At 39.8% G+C, this 19,848-nt stretch overlaps 1 protein-coding gene across 2 annotated transcripts in view; it reads right to left on the reverse strand.

Annotated features, from left to right (window-relative positions):
- The window catches only part of RAB3C (RAB3C, member RAS oncogene family), a 292,748-nt gene that overhangs the window by 20,677 nt on the left and 252,223 nt on the right, over nucleotides 1–19,848 (reverse strand). For both annotated transcript variants that reach the window (XM_061393470.1, XM_061393469.1), the window contains exon 4: nucleotides 12,140–12,264. In XM_061393470.1, coding sequence (XP_061249454.1) covers nucleotides 12,140–12,264 — 125 coding nt within the window. The remainder of the gene's footprint in view (nucleotides 1–12,139; nucleotides 12,265–19,848) is intronic.

The following is a 19,848-nucleotide window of genomic DNA, read 5'->3' on the forward strand; positions in this document are numbered from 1 at the left end:
GGAGAATCCTAAAATCAGAGTTCCTAAATTAGGTAACCCTGAAGTCATTCAGTCTCAGCAGAAGTCAGCAGTATGGGCATTAAAATCTCAGGAGGTAGACTTTCTTGGCTTGGTTACAATGATGTCCCATCCACCTTAGTTTTTTTTTTTTTTTTTAATTTATTTATTTTAATTGGAGGCTAATTACTTTACAAGATTGTAGTGGTTTTTGCCAAACATTGACAAATGAATCAGCCATGGGTGCACATGTGTCCCCCATCCTGAACCCCCCTCCCCCACTTCTCTCCCCATCCTCTCCCTCAGGGTTGTCCCAGTGCACTGGCTTTGAGTGCCCTGTTTTATGCATCGAACTTGCACTGGTGATCTGTTTCACATATGGTAATATACATGTTTCATTGCTATTCTCTCAAATCATCCCACCCTCACCTTCTCCCACAGTCTGTTCTTGATATCTTTGTCTCTTTTGCAGTCTCTCATATAGGGTCATCATTACCATCTTTCTAAATTCCATTTATATGTGTTAATATACTATATTGGTGTTTTTATTTCTGACTTACTTCACTCTGTATAATAGACTCCAGTTTCATCCACCTCATTAGAACTGATTCAAATGCATTCTTTTTAATAGCTGAGTAATACTCCGTTGTGTATATGTACCACAGCTTTCTTATCCATTTGTCTGCCAGTGGACATCTAGGTTGCTTTCTTCCATGTCCTGGCTATTATAAACAGTGCTGCGATGAACATTGGGGTACACATGTCTCTTTCAGTTCTGGTTTCCTCAGTGTGTATGCCCAGCAGTGGGATTGCTGGGTCACATGGCAGTTCTATTCCCAGTTTTTTAAGGAATCTCCACACTGTTCTCCATAGTGGCTGTACTAGTTTGCATTCCCACCAACAGTGTAAGAGGGTTCCCTTTTCTCCACACCCTCTCCAGCACTTATTGTTTGTACTTTTTGATAGCAGCCATTCTGACCAGTGTGAGATGGTACCTCACTGTGGTTTTGATTTGCATTTATCTGATGAGTGATGTTGAGCATCTTTTCATGTGTTTGTTAGCCATTTCTTTGTCGTCTTTGGAGAAATGTCTATTTAGTTCTTTGGCCGATTTTTTGATTGGGTTGTTTATTTTTCTGGTATTGAGCTGCATGAGCTACTTGTATATTTTTGAGATTAATTCTTTGTCAGTTGCTTCGTTTACTATTATTTTCTCCCATTCTGAATGCTGTTTTTTCACCTTGCTTATAGTTTCCTTTGTTGTGCAAAAGCTTTTAAGTTTAATTAGGTCTCATTTGTTCATTTTTGCTTTTATTTCCATTACTCTGGGAGATGGGTCATAGAGGATCCTGCTGTGATTTATGTCAGAGAGTGTTTTGCCTATGTTTTCTCCTAGGAGTTTTATAGTTCTTAGTCTTATATTTAGATCTTTAATCTATTTTGAGTTTATTCTTATGTATGGTGTTAGAAAGGGTTCTCGTTTCATTCTCTTGCAGGTGGTTGACCAGTTTTCCCAGCACCACTGTTAAAGAGATTGTCTTTTCTCCATTGTATATTCTTGCCTCCTTTGTCAAAGATAAGGTCTCCATCAGTTCAGTTCAGTTGCTCAGCCGTGTCTGACTCTTTGCGACCCCATGAATCACAGCACGACAGGCCTCCTTGTCCATCACCAACTCCTGGAGTTCACTGAGACTCACGTCCATCGAGTTAGTGATGCCATCCAGTCATCTCATCCTATGTTGTCCCCTTCTCCTCCTGCCCCCAATCCCTACCAGCATCAGAGTCTTTTCCAATGAGTCAACTCTTTGCATGAGGTGGCCAAAATATTGGAGTTTCAGCTTTAGCATCAGTCCTTCCAAAGAACACCCAGGACTGATCTCCTTTAGAATGGACTGGTTGGATCTCCTTGCAGTCCAAGGGACTCTCAAGAGTCTTCTCCAACACCACAGTTCAAAAGCATCCATTATTTGGTGCTCAGCTTTCTTTGCAGTCCAACTCTCACATCTATACATGACCACTGGAAAAACTACAGCTTTTACTAGATGGAACTTTGTTGGCAAAGTAATGTCTCTGCTTTTGAATATGCTATCTAGATTGGTCATAACTTTCCTTCCAAGGAGCAAGCATCTTTTAATTTCATGGCTGCAGTCACCATCTGCAGTGATTTTGGAGCCCAAAAAATAAAGGCTGCCACTGTTTCTCCATCTATTTGCCATGAACTGATGGGACCAGATGCCATGATCTTAGTTTTCTGAATATTGAGCTTTAAGCCAACTTTTTCACTCTCCTCTTTTACTTTCATCAAGAGGCTTTTTAGTTCCTCTTCACTTTCTGCCATAAGGGTGGTGTCATCTGCATATCTGAGGTTATTGGTATTTCTCCTGGCAATCTTGATTCCAGCTTGTGCTTCTTCCAGCACAGCGTTTCTCATGATTTACTCTGAATAGAGGTTAAATAAGCAGGGTGACAATATACAGCCTTGAAGTACTCCTTTTCCTATTTGGAATCAGTCTGTTGTTCCACGTCTAGTTCTAACTGTTGCTTCCTGACCTGCATATAGGTTTCTCAAGAGGCAGGTCAGGTGGTCTGCTATTCCCATCTCTTTCAGAATTTTCCATAGTTTATTGTGAGATACCAAGGGAACATTTCATGCAAAGATGGGCTCGATAAAGGACAGAAATGGTATGGACCTAACAGAAGCAGAAGATATTAAGAAGAGGTGGCAAGAATACACAGAAGAACTGTACAAAAAAGATCTTCATGATCAAGATAATCACAATGGTGTGATCAGTCACCTAGAGCCAGACATCCTGGAATGTGAAGGCAAGTGGGCCTTAGAAAGCATCACTACGAACAAAGCTAGTGGAGGTGATGGAATTCCAGTTGAGCCATTTCAAATCCTGGAAGATGATGCTGTGAAAGTGTTGCACTCAATATGCCAGCAAATTTGGAAAACTCAGCAGTGGCCACAGGACTGGAAAAGGTCAGTTTTCATTCCAGTCCCAAAGAAAGGCAATGCCAAAGAATGCTCAAACTACTGCACAATTGCACTCATCTCACACATTAGTAAAGTAATGCTCAAAATTCTCCAAGCCAGGCTTCAGCAATACGTGAACCGTGAACTTCCTGATGTTCAAGCTGGTTTTAGAAAACGCAGAGGAACCAGAGATCAAATTGCCAACATCCTCTGGATCATGGAAAAAGCAAGCGAGTTCCAGAAAAAGATCTATTTCTGTTTTATTGACTATGCCAAAGCCTTTGACTGTGTGGATCACAATAAACTGTGAAAAATTCTGAAAGAGATGGGAATACCAGACCACCTGACCTGTGCACTGCTTTTACTAAATCCCATAGGTTTTGGGTTGTTGTGTTTTCATTTTCATGTGTTTCTATGCATATTTTGATTTCTTCTGTGATTTGTTGGTTATTCAGAAGCATCTTGTTTAGCCTCCATATGCTTGTATTTTTAATAGTCTTTTTCCTGTAGTTGACATTTAATCTTACCACACTGTGATCAGAAAAGATGCTTGAAATGATTTCAGTTTTTTTGCATTAACCAAGGCTAGATTTATGGCCCAGGATGTGATCTCTCCTGGAGAAGGTTCCATGTGCACTTGAGAAAAAGTTGAAATTCATTGTTTTTGGGTGAAATGCCTGATAGATATCAATTAGGTCTAACTGGTCCATTGTATCATTTAAAGTTTGTGTTTCCTTGCTAATTTTCTGTTTGGTTGATCTATCCATAGGTGTGAATGGGGTATTAAAGTCTCCCACTATTATTGTGTTACTGTTAATTTCCCCTTTCATACCTGTTAGCATTTGCCTTACATATTGGGGTGCTCCTATGTTGGGTGCATATATATTTATAATTGTTATATCTTCTTCTTGGATTGATCTTTGATCATTATGTAGTGTCCTTCTTTGTCTCTTTTCATGGCCTTTATTTCAAAGTCTATTTTATCTGATATGAGTATTGCTACTCCTGCTTTCTTTTGGTCTCCATTTTCATGAAATATCTTTTTCCAGCCCTTCACTTTCAGTCTGTATGTGTCCCTTGGTTTGAGATGGGTCTCTTGTGGACAGCATATATAGGGGTCTTGTTTTTGTATCCATTCAGCCAGTCTTTGTCTTTTGGTTGGGGCATTCAACCCATTTACATTTAAGTAATTATTGATAAGTATGATCCCATTGCCATTTACTTTGTTGTTTTGGTTTCAAGTTTATAAACCTTTTCTGTATTTCCTGTCTAGAGAAGATCCTTTAGCATTTATTGAAGATCTGGTTTGCATCCACCCTAGTTTTAACATGTCTCTAAAAGTGATATCAAGTCATATGGAGCTTCATAGCCAACATGTCCAAACTCTTATTCTTGACAGGACAGAAATGTCCCCAAAAGAATTCAGACTCTATTAGCTGTGGTGCATCTGCCTCACTTGATTTATCTAGACTTTCAGGGAAGCAACTGTATATCCTGTCTGTACCACCTCCCTCCTCCAGATACAATTTAGTATATTCCTTGTTAAATGAAGGAATCCTTTCCGATTTGTCTTTAATTTACCTTTTTCTACTTCAAGAGATTATTCCCTTGGAGAATTGCTTAACTAAGCCAGTCTTTATTGAATCAGTGTTTCAGAGTTTATGGACATAAGAATGTGCCTTTTTGGGAGTCTTCATATTCCTAAAACAGAAGGAACCATTTACTTGTATTATAGATCTGCATGTCCCTTCTTCATCCTTCAAGTTATACACATTTTAATGTATTCCAGTCCTGTTTAATTTGTATATTCATGATACTTTATTATATTTTTGATATGCAGACCACACATTAAGCTCCACAAGGAGGATGATATATCATGACTCTTTGATATCGTTATAGGTATTTAATAAACATTTGAAGATGAATAATCAAAACAAAAATAATTAGAGGTGAAAAGAAGGAGAACCACATTTTACAGGCTGGAAAGATGGCAAAGTATAAGAATATTTTATAGTTGTCAGAGATCCTCATAGGGCCCCTGTGCTGGACAAGGAGGAAGGATGGAGAAGATGGGGTTGGAATTTAGTAATATAGGCACATGATATCATGACAATTATTTGAATGGAGAGTAATAGGATATATATATATTATTTGCTTTGGGAAGAAGTATGAATGCAAATTAAAAACACAAAATTGTACCCTTATAAATTAGTTATTTAAAACTCACTTCTCTCCAAAAGCAATTAGTTTGTTTGCAGTTTTTGTTTCTCTGACTTCATTTTTTAGAAGACCTCAGAGTTTCTGCACTTTCTGCCCATTCAGAGCTTGTAAAAATGTGTCAAGTATTCTTCTAAAATTTCAAGGCAATGCAAATCCATTCTCCTCCCAAAATTTCTTTGTTCTTATTCCCAGTTATATCCGGTCCCATCACTTCATGGCAAATAGATGGGGAAACAATGGAAACAGTGAGAGACTTTATTTTGGGGGCTCCAAAATCACTGCAGATAGTTATTGCAGCCATGAAATTAAAAGATGCTTGGTCCTTGGAAGAGAAGCTATGACCAACCTAGATAGCATATTAAAAAGCAGAAACATTACTTTACCAACAAAGGTCCATGCTTTTGGAACTGTGGTGTTGGAGAAGACTCTTGAGAGTCCCTTGGACTGCAAGGATATCCAACCAGTCCATCCTAAAGGAAATCAGTCCTGAGTATTCATTGGAAGGACTGATGCTGAAGCTGTAAATCCAGTACTTTGGCCACCTGATGCAAAGAACTGACTCCTTGGAAAAGATCCTGATGCTGGGAAAGATTGAAGGTGGGAGGAGAAGGGGACGACAGAGGATGAGATGGTTGGATGGCATCACCAACTTGATGGACATGAGTTTGAGTAAACTCTGGGAGTTGGTGATGGATGGGGAAGCCTGGCATGCTGCAGTCCATGGGGTTGCAAAGAGTCGGACATGACTGAGTGACTGAACTGATACTGATATCTTTAATTATTTCTCCTATCCTTCCTAATTCAACATTTTTACATTGAAAACAAATTATAAGATTGTATATGTTAATATATAGAGATTATTGCTATACTATAAATTTGTATTTAGACAAAAATAAAAATTCAAAACATTCCCATATTATTATAGGTACATGCATCTATAGGAGATGTCAAAAACACATACAGGAAGAATGATACTAGCTATAGGATAATATTCAGCTCTGGAGCAATTCCCTGCATTGTCCAAACATTCCCAGCCATTTAAGCCAGTGTTCTAAAAATTTAGGGTCATAGAAAAGGCAGAAGGGTGTGTTTTAAACATGAAGATTCCTGGGCTTCAGAAACTTTGATGCAGCATGCCTGGGTTACGGTTGACAGATATGTACTTGAAAAAGAATCCCACAGGATGCAGTTGCAGGTGATACAGAGGACCATCCTAAATTCACACCCAAACATGTGAAGCTGGCAGGTAGGTAGAGGAGATGGAAGCTCAGGTGAAAGGGTCAGAGCTAAGACAGGATTGGCTGTCATTGGTTTATAGACAGAGTTCATGCCTCGGAAGTGGTTGGGAGTATCTAAGGGAGGGTGCAGAGAGAGAAGAGTGGTGGTCCAAGGATAGAAAGACAAAGTGCAAGAGGGAGAAAGAAGTCTCCAAAGGACAGCCAAGGTATGGCCAGAGAGAGCACACCATGATACGGAGGTGAAGATGGCAGAGTTCAAGAAGGAGGGCGTGCCTGGCAGGCCAAATGAAACAAAACTGGGAAAGGGAAGACCTAAAAACGTTCGTCTGTATAGTCTAACTCAGGCACTACAATGGTTGTTCTTGAAAGGTAGTGTTATTACTGTATTTCCAGGCACCTGATGCATTGTAAATATTTGGTAAACTAAACTGAATAATCAAGGGAGGCCGCCATATGAGTTTTAAAGACCTCACCTGTAGCTCAGTTCCATTAAGTAACTTCATTAGGAGAAACAAATGTTATATGGATGTAACCATCCACAATGGAGAATTAATTGTAACTAGGTCAATAAAACTCTTGTTTTTGTTTTGTTTTGAGCCATCTGCTAAGATGTGGTAATGACATTTAAAAAACAGTACCCAACCTTTGTGTGTGATGCTATTCTGGACAATGTAATTTTACCAGTAATTAAAAAAAATAAAGCTAAGACCTTCAAAATCTTTAAGCTTAGGTTTTTCCCTTATAAACGATCTTTCATGATCATTTATAGAAATGTATTTAGTCATGAGAAGAAAAAAAACACATTAAAGAAGGTAAACGACTCTCTACAAATGCCCAAGTGCTGGTTGCTAAGACAACTGCTGGGGTTTATTGAATATAGAGCAAAAAAATCAATCAGAAATCATTGGAAGAACTTGCATGGGTACATAAACCATTTCTGCCTCATAATTGCAGGAACTTTCCTACATCTGTGGACCACATGAAAAGGGTTTGTGTTTGTGTCAGTCGGCGGAATTCCAAGGAAAGTTGCCTTCTTGATGTGTTCTCACCATTTTAATTCCCTTCCATAACATGACCTTCTCAACACCCAAGTAATTTATTAATATTACAGTGGTAAAAAAAAAAAAAAAAAGTAGCCCATTACCTGCCTCTTTTGTACCAATGTCACTTAATTCTTGGCTCCCAAGAATGGCTCCCATTCTTGGTTTCTTTGAATCAAACAGTTTTCAGGTTTATATATAGAAGTCATTTACATCCATGTAGCAGCTTCTTCCCCCACGTGGCATGTGCTTGACTCGTCAAGAAAACACAAGGAGGGAGGGATGGTCTCAGGAAGCTACCCTGCCAATCTCTCCCAGATTTCCTTTCTCTCTCTCTCAGGGAATCTATTATTCTCTATTCCCAGCTTCCTGAGGTGCTAAGACGACTAAGAAACGATTGCCAAGGTTTTCAGACTTTTGAGTGGAAAACATTATTATGTTTATGGGATAGAGAGAAGCCCTATGAATGAAATAAAAGATCAAGGGTAGCCACATACACCAGACATCAGCTGTATGACCTTCTCATGGTAGCTGCAAGAACTTAGTAGGAGGGTTCTTATGGTCATTGGGTGATAGCCTTTAGTCTATTGAGCTCACTAATCTCATAAGGAAATGATCAGTCTGTCAGGACTGTGCATAGTTCATTTATGAGATGACCAAGTAACAGAGTGACCCATTGAGAAGATCTCTGCTTCTCTAATCTATGCTACACACTCCCCACAGATTAATCCCAAAGTGCCTCCTTCAGAACAGTGTTTTTCAAATTTTAGTGGGTTGAGGCACGTTAGTGGATCCTAGCATATATTTAGTGAGTTGAAACATGAAAAGAAAAAAGATGAAAATAGAAAAGAGGATAGCATCAGAACAAATATCATCTAATAAGGGTAAATGTGTATTGTGAAACTTTCATTTCATTCTCTTCTTATGTAGGTATACACTGGATTGCTAGATTGGATACATTTCTGGTTCTGACCAGAAAGGTTAGAAAGCCAGACTCGTCCTCGCTGAGAATTCCTCAGTGATCTCTCTTGTATACAGAAAAAAAGAAACAATTCCAACTCCTTTACTCAAAGGCTGGAATTGTCCCCCAAATCCACTGTACTTCCATAATATTATGCTGGGTTCCATCTTTTTCACTCACTGTCCTCCCAGTGTACCTCTCAGGATCCTTACCCCACTCTGCCCTTTATTCATAATGTTTCTTCTCCTCTTAATGGTTTTCATATTCTACTCTCCTTTTGGGACCATTCGAAACTTATCTTTTCATTTAACCATACGATTGCTAGTTCCTCTCATCACTCACCTCTTCCTAGCTGTTCTGCTCATTTCCATATATTCTCTCTCTGTTCCCTCTGCATTGCTCTTTATCCATCTCCCATCCCACTTCATTCCCACACCTCCTGCCCACAACCTGTGTCTGCCTCATTTCCTCTGTTGCTTTCCTCTTAGCATGCACCTCCAGCTTATCATATCCTCATTATCCTATTTTATTGTTGTTTATAATTCCTGCTGTCTTGTGTATACCTCTGTCTCCCCACTTGACTGAAAGCAACTTGAGCCTGTGAACTTGAACTGTGGATCATAGTTTTTCGGTATCCCTTATAATGTCTGGCACGGTGCAGGATATATAGCACGAGCTCAGTAAAAAAAAAAAAAAAAAAAAAAGCCTTGACTTAATAAATCAGTCATGGCCATTGAAGCCTCTCCTCTTATGCGGTGGCCCCTGCCAGAGTCGCCCCCAGCCATGACCTCCTCCGCACCCCTTCCCTAACCATACAAGGTGGGCTTGTGTGCTGTGGGCCAGACTTAGGAGCAGATGCTTATAGGTGGCTCCCATACACACAGCTGAGCCCCAGGAGCCATGCAACTAAGGAAGAAGAGATGAAATCTTTCCTCACGGCTACACAACAATGGATTTAGAGCCCAGCAACTGGCTTTGTACACTCAGCACCTGCAGAATGTCTGAATGGACAATGAATGCTCCTGCAGCTGAGACAGGTCTAGCTTTAGCAGCTGTGGACTTTACAAGCACGTACACACGGATGTTGGACCAGGCCAAAGTCTGAGCTGCCCCCTTAGCACCCATAGTGAGTCCAGATCTATGATTACTGCAATCCTGGGACCTGACTTCAGGGGATCTATGCTGGTGGCTTGGTGAAAACAATGCTCAAGAAATATCCAGGTGGCTCAGTGAGGAAAGAATCCACTTGCAGTACAAGAGACATGTGTTTGATCCCTAGATTGGGAAGATCCCCTGGAGAAGGAAGTTGCAACCCACTACAGTGTTCTTGCCTGGAGAAGCCCATGGACAGAGGAGCCTGGTGGGCTACAGTCTAAGGTGTTGCAAAGAGTTGGACATGACTGAAGTGACTTAGCATGCATGCAAGAAACACCAGGGCCAGCTGCCGGTATACAGATAGTGAAGGTGGGAATGAGAGATGTCATAACAGTATAATCTGAGGGCCTGCACAACAGACGAAAATTGACACAGGAGCACACCTGCACGTGAGTAGCTCAAGAGGAGGAATACTCAACGGCTTCTGTCCCAGCAGGAGTGCTCCAACCTCACCTAACTCACATCACAGATCAGAAACACAGCCAAGAAACAGATCTGGGAGCTACTACTCCAAGAACTAGGGAGCAGATCCTGTACAACCACAGAACAATTCCAGTGCAGGCTCTGTCACTGCAACATCCATCATACCCTCTATCAAGGGGATAATGGACAGCATACACTGAAGAAGAGGTGGCAGACATCTATACTAAAAGCAGCCTTAGCACCAGGAAAAAAAAACCCACATAGGCTACACAAAAATGTCCCTACATAAAAACAGCCCTCCAAGACACAATCTGAGGGTCTGTCATTTGAAAGAAGAACCCCCAGAGCATTTAACCTTGGAGATGAGCAGAGGTGAGTGCAGGAGCGCCACAGGGCTGAGGAAAATGGAGTCCACTCTTAGAGGGCACACACAAGGTGTCATGCACTGGACCAGCAAAGAGAAGTGCGTACACAGCAACCGGGTGAGACCCACCTGGGGGTCCTGGAGGGTCTCCTGGGAGGGGAGGGTCAGCTGTAGCTCACTGTGGGGGCAAGGAGACTGGAACTGGAGACCCCAGGGAATACTGATCAGTGTGAGCTCTCGAGGAGGTCCCAATTTTGGCACCAAGACCCAGCCCAACCTAGCAACCTACAGCCCCCAGTGCTGGAAAGCCTCAAGCCCAATAAAGTAGATAGGAACAGTGTCACCCATCAGGAGACAGGCTGCCTAAAGTTGCACTGAGCTCACAGCCACCTCAAATCACACCCCGACACCCCCTTCCCCCACAGAGGAACAAGACCTAGCTCCACTCACCGGGGGCAGGTGCCAGTCCCTCCCACCGGGACACCTACCTCACCCCAGGACCAGCCCCAGGACCAACCCCTCATCCACCAGGGGCCAGACACCAGAAGCAAGAGGAATTGTGATCCTGCAGTCTGCGGAAAGGAGACTACAAACACAGAAATACAAGATGAGAAAACAGAGAAATGTGTGCAGATGAAGCAACAAAAATTAAAACCCAAAATAACAACCAAAGGAAGAGAAGATAGACAATCTACCTGAAAAACAATTCAGAGTAATAATGGTAAATATGATTCAAAATCTGAGAAAAAGAATGGAGGCATAGACCAAGAAGATACCAGAAATGTTTTAAAAAGAGAAGATTTAAAGAACAAACAGAGGTGAACAACATAATAACTTAAAAATTACCCCAGAAAGCAGAAGAACGGTAAGTGAGCTGGAAGACAGAATGGTGGAGTCACCGCCACAGAGCAGAATAGAGACAAAAGAATGAAAAGAAATGAGGACAGTTACAGAAACCTCTAGGGAGGGAGAGTGTGAGTGTGAGTGTGAGTGTGTGTGTGTGTGTGTGTAACTGACTCACTTTGCTGTACACCTGAAACTAACACAACATTGTAAATCAACTATACTGCAATAAAAATTATTTTTTAAAAACTCAGTCATGATCCCCTCCTTTGTACCAAAATTCTACCCTACTGACTCCAACATTTTTTCCCTAGATAGAGTCTTTTACATTTGAATTGGCTTTTCCATTTCTCAAGTTTTTTCATATCTCTCATCTCAGTTGCTTTTATCTACAAAGACTTAATAAAGTAGGCATGAGTCACGATACTTATTCTTAAAAGACGAGGACATTGAGCCTCAAAGAGGTTTGTAACTGTGACACACATTGCCACCAGTGTACTTAGAACCAAAATCGAATGCAACCTACTCTGTGCCTATTATCCACCCTCCTCCAACAGAAACTTGAAAACAACAATCACGTAGAATAATAATGTGCTCTCAGTGTAAAGCGTTGTATGTAGAGGAAAAGCCCCAAAGAAATAGCAAACAAGGCATATCCTGTTTTATGCAATGAGAGTCGGAACACCATGTTCTAGACCCAAATGCTGGCTGGCTATTTTGCTTCTGTACTTGTGCTTGTATTCTAAGGATGCCACAGAAAGGGGGAGAAAATCCATGTACTGCTAACAGATACTGTGTTGGCTTCCACTGTCGGGTTGACAATCTTTTCATTTAATTCATCTTAGCAATTAGCTGGGACTCTGTTGTGTTACAAGTGATTAACATGTTCTTTTAATGTTAATTTAATAATGTGTTTCTTACCAAGCTGTTCTCCTAAATGTTGGCCCCTCTCGGTTGAGATGACTCGCTCATCTTCCATGTCACATTTGTTCCCAACCAGGATAACCTGGGCATTATCCCACGAGTATGTTTTGATTTGAGTTGACCTAAAAAGGAAAAAAGAAAAGGCAAAAAACTGGTCAGAGGAAAGTGTAACAGCATAAAATGAAGGAGAAGAAATATATCCCACAGATGATGGTAACAGCAAAAGATGAAGCCCAAATGCCTGACATTTAGAATTAATTAGTTCAGTGCAAGTCTACCCTTCAGATACTCATTTGGGATCACATGAGTCAAATATCAGGGGACCTGTGGTGGTGTACTGAGAATTCTTCTGGATTTGATGAGATTAATATTACTACTGCTTCCTCCTTCTCTTCTACTCCACATTCCACAGTACTTTTATAACTGGAATGAGTGGCCAACCATCCCAGTTTGCCCAAGATGTTCCCAGTGTTAGCAGTAAAAGTCCTTTGTCCCAAGAAACCCTTTACTTCCAAGAAACCTGAGGTGGCTGGTCACTACAGTCCATCACAGGAAAACCTCATTTTACCATGTTACAATCACAACTTAAAGAGCTAAGACAATTCAGTTAGGAAACATGGGGCCAATTATAATATAAAAAAAAAAAACAGATTATAAGAATTAATATTCTCATGCCTTACATTTTTCAGAGAAAAATGCCAGGTTTGTTAATATCACAATTACAATACAATGACCTAGTGTTTTAAGTTACCATGAACAGGATGGCTAGAATTCAGAATAAGCTTCCAGTACGGATCATAAGGCTCATAACCAACTTTTGAGTTCCATACTTAGATGATAATTATAATAGTTAATATTTACAGGTACTGTTTCAAACTCTTTATGTATGTTAACTTAATCCTTAGAGTAACTCAATGGAGATACCATTATGATCTCCAGTTTATAGTTGAGGAAAATGAGGTATAGAGAGGTTAAAAAATTTGCTCAAGACAACTCAGCTAGTAAAGCAGTAAATATGGAAACCAAACCCAGGCAGCATAGTTCTTAAATGCACATCAGTACTACTCATTAAAAGTCTGAGAAGTTAAGTTCTAGTCTATTTGCTGTCATTTCAGAACAGAAGCTGAAAGGAAGCCATGTTCTTTAATCCTCCCTTTTTATTGGCCACGTTCTTATTTGATAACAATTCAAGATAGGTGGGAAAGACACATCACCCAGAGGGTGGTCAAGAGAGAGATCAAAAACCTAAAAAAACGTTGAAAGTTTAATGAAGGGATTTGTAAAGTGCCCAAAAGAGAAGCTTGGTGTGTTCTTACTAGCAACTGTCAAATCTTCCAGGATTTTAAAACAGAAAATAGTGGTGAACTGTTCTCAACTTGGAGAGAGAACGAAAGCCAGTAGCTTTAAACTGTAGCGGGAGAGCTTTCAAGGAGATGTCATCACTACTTCTCCCTTCCAAGAAGAAAGGAGAGAGCTGAGAGGCAGACAGGTCTGATTTCAGAGTACTTCCCTGAACCAAGGACAAGTTTTCAAATGAGATTAAAATATCTGGTTAAAGATACCTTTGGTTCCATGTGAGCATCTCAAGGTGCAACATATTTTATCAGAAAAATCCAGGGATAGGACACCTTTCTAATTCTGACACCTAAGTTAATAATGTATTCCTCTAGCAACAGTGACATTCAACATGTATCTATAAACTGGTAAAATAAAGGCAGATATTCAAAACCTAAGCTTTTTCACTTACCTCATCTTATATAAGTGTGGAGTATATAAAAAATGAATTAAGAGTAAATTAAGGTGTAAAAAATATTTTACACCTGGACACATCTTAAATCTCAAGTGGTAACATAACTGTATAAAGAAATTTCAAAGGTTCTTTGAAAGGAACTCTAATCACCTTTCTTTAGGTAATTAAAAAAAAGAAAAATTATCCCTTTGCTCGTATAGTTCTTGTTAGCCAAGGCTTGGCCTATGCCTAGAAAGGGCCTAGGTTGAGAGCCCTTCTGTTAATGGGGAAAGTTCTTATCTTGGCACACAGCTAGAAATAAAATACGCAGAATGAGGTTAAGGAGAGCAGTCTCAGGAGAATGTCCTACTCGCAGAAGTGGTGGGGGCTGGTGTGTAAATGGCACGGCCTGCTGAATTTACCAAGGACGAAGGCTTGCCTGAAAAAATTCAGCCCGGGATAGGGGTGCACTTTTGTGAAGGTTAAAAAAACAAAAGACACGAGCTGATTTTTACTGTTTAACCAGGTTAAAAAAAAAAAACAAAAAACACTTCCCTTGTGGCTCAGATGGTAAAAGTGTCTCCCTACAATGCAGGAGACCTGGGTTCGATCCCCGGGTCGGGAAGATCCCCTGGAGAAGGAAATGGCAACCCACTCCAGTATTCTTGCCTGAAAAATCCCATGGACAGAGGAGCCTGGTAGGCTACAGTCCATGGGGTCACAAAGAGTTGCACACGACTGAGTGACTTCACTTTCTTTCACTTGACCAAGTTAATGGAATGCTTGCTTTTCCCATTAAATATGTCTGTAGTTCTGCTAACATAATAACTCATGGAGGTCTTAGTATGCCACAGTGATAGACTATACATCTATTCATGCACAATATTCCCTGTTTATACTATATATATAGTATATATATATGTGTGTGTGTATAATTTGGGGAGGCCATGATTACATCAAACATACCCCTTTCTGTTAGTTCTTATATGAGAAATAGTTCACTTTAACCTCTGCAATGTCTTAAATTGACAAGGAAATAATTTAAAATAAACATTTTCTATAATTACCAAGGAATTCTACAGAACCATTATCTTAAAAGCTTAAAGAGCCATTGGAGACCATTTCTCTTTTTAATCAAGTAATAATTATGGTCTGGGCTATCTGTGCTGAGGTGAACAAAACATTAATTTGCCATCAGAGCTGTTTAGTTGAGTAAGATTTGTTTCTGACTAGTTCGGACTTCCTGACAATGTCCACCATCAACAGGGTTCAGGTCAGTTCAGTTGCTCAGTGTCCAGCTCTTTGTGACTGCATGGACTGCAGCATGCCAGGCCTCCCTGTCCATCACCAACTCCTGGAGTTTACCCAAACTCCTGTCCATCAAGTCGGTAATGCCATCCAACCATCTCATTCTCTGTCGTCCCCTTCTCCTCCTGCCTTTAATCTTGCCCAGCATCAGGGTCTTTTCCAATGAATCAGTTCGCATCAGGTGGCCAAAGTATTGGAGTTTCAGCTTTAGCATCAGTCCTTCCAATGAACACTCGGGACTGATCTCCTTTAGGATGGACTGGTTGGATCTCCTTGCAGTCCAAGGGACTCTCAAGAGTCTTCTCCAACACCACAGTTCAAAAGCATCAATTCTTCGGTGCTCAGCTTTCTTCACAGTCCAACTCTCACATCCATACATGACCACAGGAAAAACCATAGCCTTGACTAGACGGACCTTTGTTGGCAAAGTAATGTCTCTGCTTTTTAATATGCTGTCTAGGTTGGTCATAACTTTCCTTCCAAGGAGTAAGTGTCTTTTAGTTTCATGGCTGCAGTCACCATCTGCAGTGATTTTGGAGCCCAAAAAATAAAGTCTGACACTGTTTCCACTGTTTCCCCATCTATTTGCCATGAAGTGGTGGGACCGGATGCCATGATCTTCGTTTTCTGAATGTTGAGCTTTAAGCCAACTTTCTCACTCTCCTCTTTCACTTTCATCAAGAGGCTATTTAGTTCTTCGCTTTCTGCCATAAGGGTAGTGTCATCTGCTTATCTGAGGTTACTGATATTTCTCCCATGGCAATCCTGATTCCAGCTTGTGCTTCCTCCAGCCCATAGAGTAGCTTTAGGCAAAGTCCAGTTACCAGCTACAGGGGATCAGAATCATACTGACTGACTCATAAACTACCACATATCATAGAATCTAAGCAGCATGGATTATAAGATAAAAATTATTTAATGAATGGCCCAGAACAAAAAGAAGCAGCCAATGAATCTATGACACGATGCTTTAATAATAGTCCTGCCAGACAAACTTGTCACTCACATCAGTGTCTTGTTACTTTGAAAATTTTTTCATGTATCCTGAGGGATTTAGTAAATTTTTCTATCTTTAGTTGCTTTGTTCATGATACTTTATTTATGAGAGATGACCATCCCATGACTGTTTAATAAGAAAGGTCAACATATCCTTCTGCTTGTGGGTATCTTCCCTTAGGACCTGTAGAGCACTAGATTGTTGCTTTACAGGAAAATATGAAATGATAGTCATTACTCCAAAATGAGTATTCACATTCCTAGTATAAAACTGATACCCCTTCTTTCATACACAATAACTTTCTACCCACGTCCTAATAATTCCACCACTCAGTTGGCAATGTACACAACTATGACCAAGTGAGCACACGTGTAGGCAGTGGAGTCTGTTTTTCATATAGCATCAGCAATTATAATAAGCCATTGTTCACAAGACACATCCCGATTTCAGATGTGTTTAAATATGAATAGCTCTGCATCTTACATTCCGTAAAGCACTGTTGTTTTCTCAGTATTTCTTTTATGAAGACCTAGGTTGAAATAAGAGCTTGTATCATTCCTTTAGCTCAGGAAAATATGGAGATGAGAAAATACAAACCCCATGAGCTGAAAAAGCCCCAGAGCTGTATTTCATCTAGAGAATAATATGAATTAAGGTCAGAAGAATGTGGGGATGATAATCCAGTCCCCATGCCTTCCAACTCAGAATCCTAACAGTTTATTCAGTTCATTTAAAAGAAGGCACTAATACTAAGTGGGTATAGGAAAGTCACGCTGTATTCTTTAGCTTCAGCATCTTCACCTATAAAATGAGGCTACCACATTTTGCATTTACTTTCTGGGGCTGTTGTAAGACAAATGTGGTTGAGATAGGATCATGCTCTACTTTCCAAGTTGCAAACATCTTTTTACAAATATAAAACACTGTTAGTCCCAGCTTGGGCAGCCAGCTCTTTCTCTTTCTAAATCCACCTCAACTCATCCCTTATAATTTCTATCATCTAAATAATAATTTGACTTTTCTTAATTGAAGAAAAGTTGTCTTGTCTTTCCTCATCTCAAATCTTGTCTCCAGTTCGTATCTTGAGGCTGAGGTCCTAGACAAATACATTTCTAACTGGGAGTAAACAGTCTTTTTGGTGTGTCTGTTAGGAGCATGACACATGTCTATTTAGTGAATTATTCTTTCATGTGACATTTCTGTCTATCTACTTTTTCAGTCATTTACTGTATTTTGCAAAATTTCTTACTTGGGAATGGGTTTCTATCACCTCATTAGGGACTGTCTTATTTCCTTGTCTATTAGACAGTTTTAAAGAAAGTGGCTGTCACAAAATAACATACATGTGAAAAGATGATTTATTTCTGAATTGCTGCAAAAGATCCTTTGGGGTTTACTGTTAATCTCAGCAAGATTAATGGACTCAAAAGCAATATGCTGGTCACCATGGTTACCTGACAAATGGCAATTAACTCAGACCTTACCAGTAACCAGATGATGGTTACTATAAAAAAAAAAAAAAAATCTGTTATCTGTCTTTAAGTTAAAAACAAAACAATAACCCCTCTCTATATATTGTCTTATTTTTATATGTTTTCTCTATATATATGTAGAGAAAGGATTTTGGTTTTTTTTTTCTTTTGTTTTATATTATCAGACAGAGGGAGATGAGATTTTCATATTTTACACATAAATGACTGAACGCTGCACAGAATAAAATAATTTAGGAAAGTTACAAACAAAGAAACCAAATTCCTATAATATCTCTGTTTCCTCTCCTTTGTTCTGCGTGTATAAATAATTTCCTATGAGTTCAATCTGTTTTCATAAAGAAGAGACTCTTATTAGTCATAATGTTCTGAAAAACACTCCACAGAATGTGCCTCAGTAATCCAAAAAGCAGTTATCGCGTAGGGTCTGAGAACATGTTCAGCTCTTTCCTCGCAGTGAATCTCAGCCAGACCTTAACAGCAGCCCTGTCCTTCATTATGGCAGCTCAGAGTTCCCCTCAGCATTCATTTCCCTTATTCTCCTCAACATTCAGGAGCCTCAGCCTTCCACATCTCAGCAGACTTCAAATTGTTATGGAATTTCCCAGTCTGCTACTGCTCATCACATAGAATTGTCCCTTCTGTTACATTCCCACTAACTTAATCACTTATTTATCCACTTATTCTCAACCTTGGAGAGCTGTTAAAAATTACTTCAACCTGGAACAATTAAATCAGAACCTTTAGGGACGTTGTCATAGGCATTTAAAAAATAATCTCTCCAGGTGATTTCTGTGTATGACTGTATGGGTCTCCTCCCATAACTGCTTTAGTTTTTAAAATAATCTGTTTCTTTACTTCCCATCTAATACCTAAAGCGTTTGCAGGTGGTTTACACAGGTACATGCAGCAATACAAGATATATACAAAATAAATTTTAAAATGAGTAAGTGGCAGTAAGGAAACAAAAACAGGAACATGATAAAACTTAATGATTTATATATACTGTAAAAGTTAAGAGGTAGTTTAAGAAGTCAAGTCAGGCTTTGCATACGTACATTACCTCCTTTAAGGAGTTATAAAAGTAAATGCTAAAAAAGCACCTTCAAATAAATTTTCTCCAATATTTTTATAAAGAAATGGGTTTATAGTTTTTGATAAGATTGCTATATTCTCATTAAATATTCTAATAAGAGAAAAAGCTAAAGCAAAAATAAAAATTATCAGAAATCTCACTACCCCCAGATAATCACCACTAACATCTTGGTGAAAATCCTAGAGTAGGCTGTAGTACTGAACTCACTGAGTCATGACCTCCTTCCTTGGAGGTGGGTTCTTTTTCCCTGCACCTCTCTGGCTTTGGACTGGGCCAAGCACATTGCTTTGGTCAATGGAATATGAGGAGATTTGATGTGAGCCACTGGTGAGCAAGAGGCACAGAGGCCTTGTGAGTTTCATCAGCCCTCTTGTATTCTTGACAGAGTGTGGTCCACTGGAGAAGGGAATGGCAAGCCACTTCAGTATTCTTGCCTTGAGAACCCCATGAACAGTATAAAAAGGCAAAATGATAGGATACTGAAAGAGGAACTCCCCAGGTCAGTAGGTGCCCAATATGCTACTGGAGATCCGTGGAGAAATAACTCCAGAAAGAATGAAGGGATGGAGTCAAAGCAAAAAGAATACCCAGCTGTGGATGTGACTGGTGATAGAAGCAAGGTCCAATGCTGTAAAGGGCAATATTGCATAGGAATCTGGAATATCAGGTCCATGAATCAAGGCAAACTGGAAGTGGTCAAACAAGAGATAGCAAGAGTGAATGTCGACATTCTAGGAATCAGCGAACTGAAATGGACTGGAATGGGTGAATTTAACTCAGATGACCATTATATCTACTACTGTGGGCAGGAATCTCTCAAAAGAAATGGAGTAGCCATCATGGTCAACAAAAGAGTCCAAAATGCAATACTTGGATGCAATCTCAAAAATGACAGAATGATCTCTGTTTGTTTCCAAGGCAAACCATTCAATATCACAGTAATCCAAGTCTATGCCCAAACCAGTAATGCTGAAGAAGCTGAAGTTGAATGGTTCTATGAAGACCTACAAGACCTTTTAGAACTAACACCCAAAAAAGGTGTCCTGTTCATTATAGGAGACTGGAATGCAAAAGTAGGAAGTCAAG

Source organism: Bos javanicus, chromosome 20 (genome assembly GCF_032452875.1).
Source record: "Bos javanicus breed banteng chromosome 20, ARS-OSU_banteng_1.0, whole genome shotgun sequence".
NCBI lineage: Eukaryota > Metazoa > Chordata > Mammalia > Artiodactyla > Bovidae > Bos > Bos javanicus.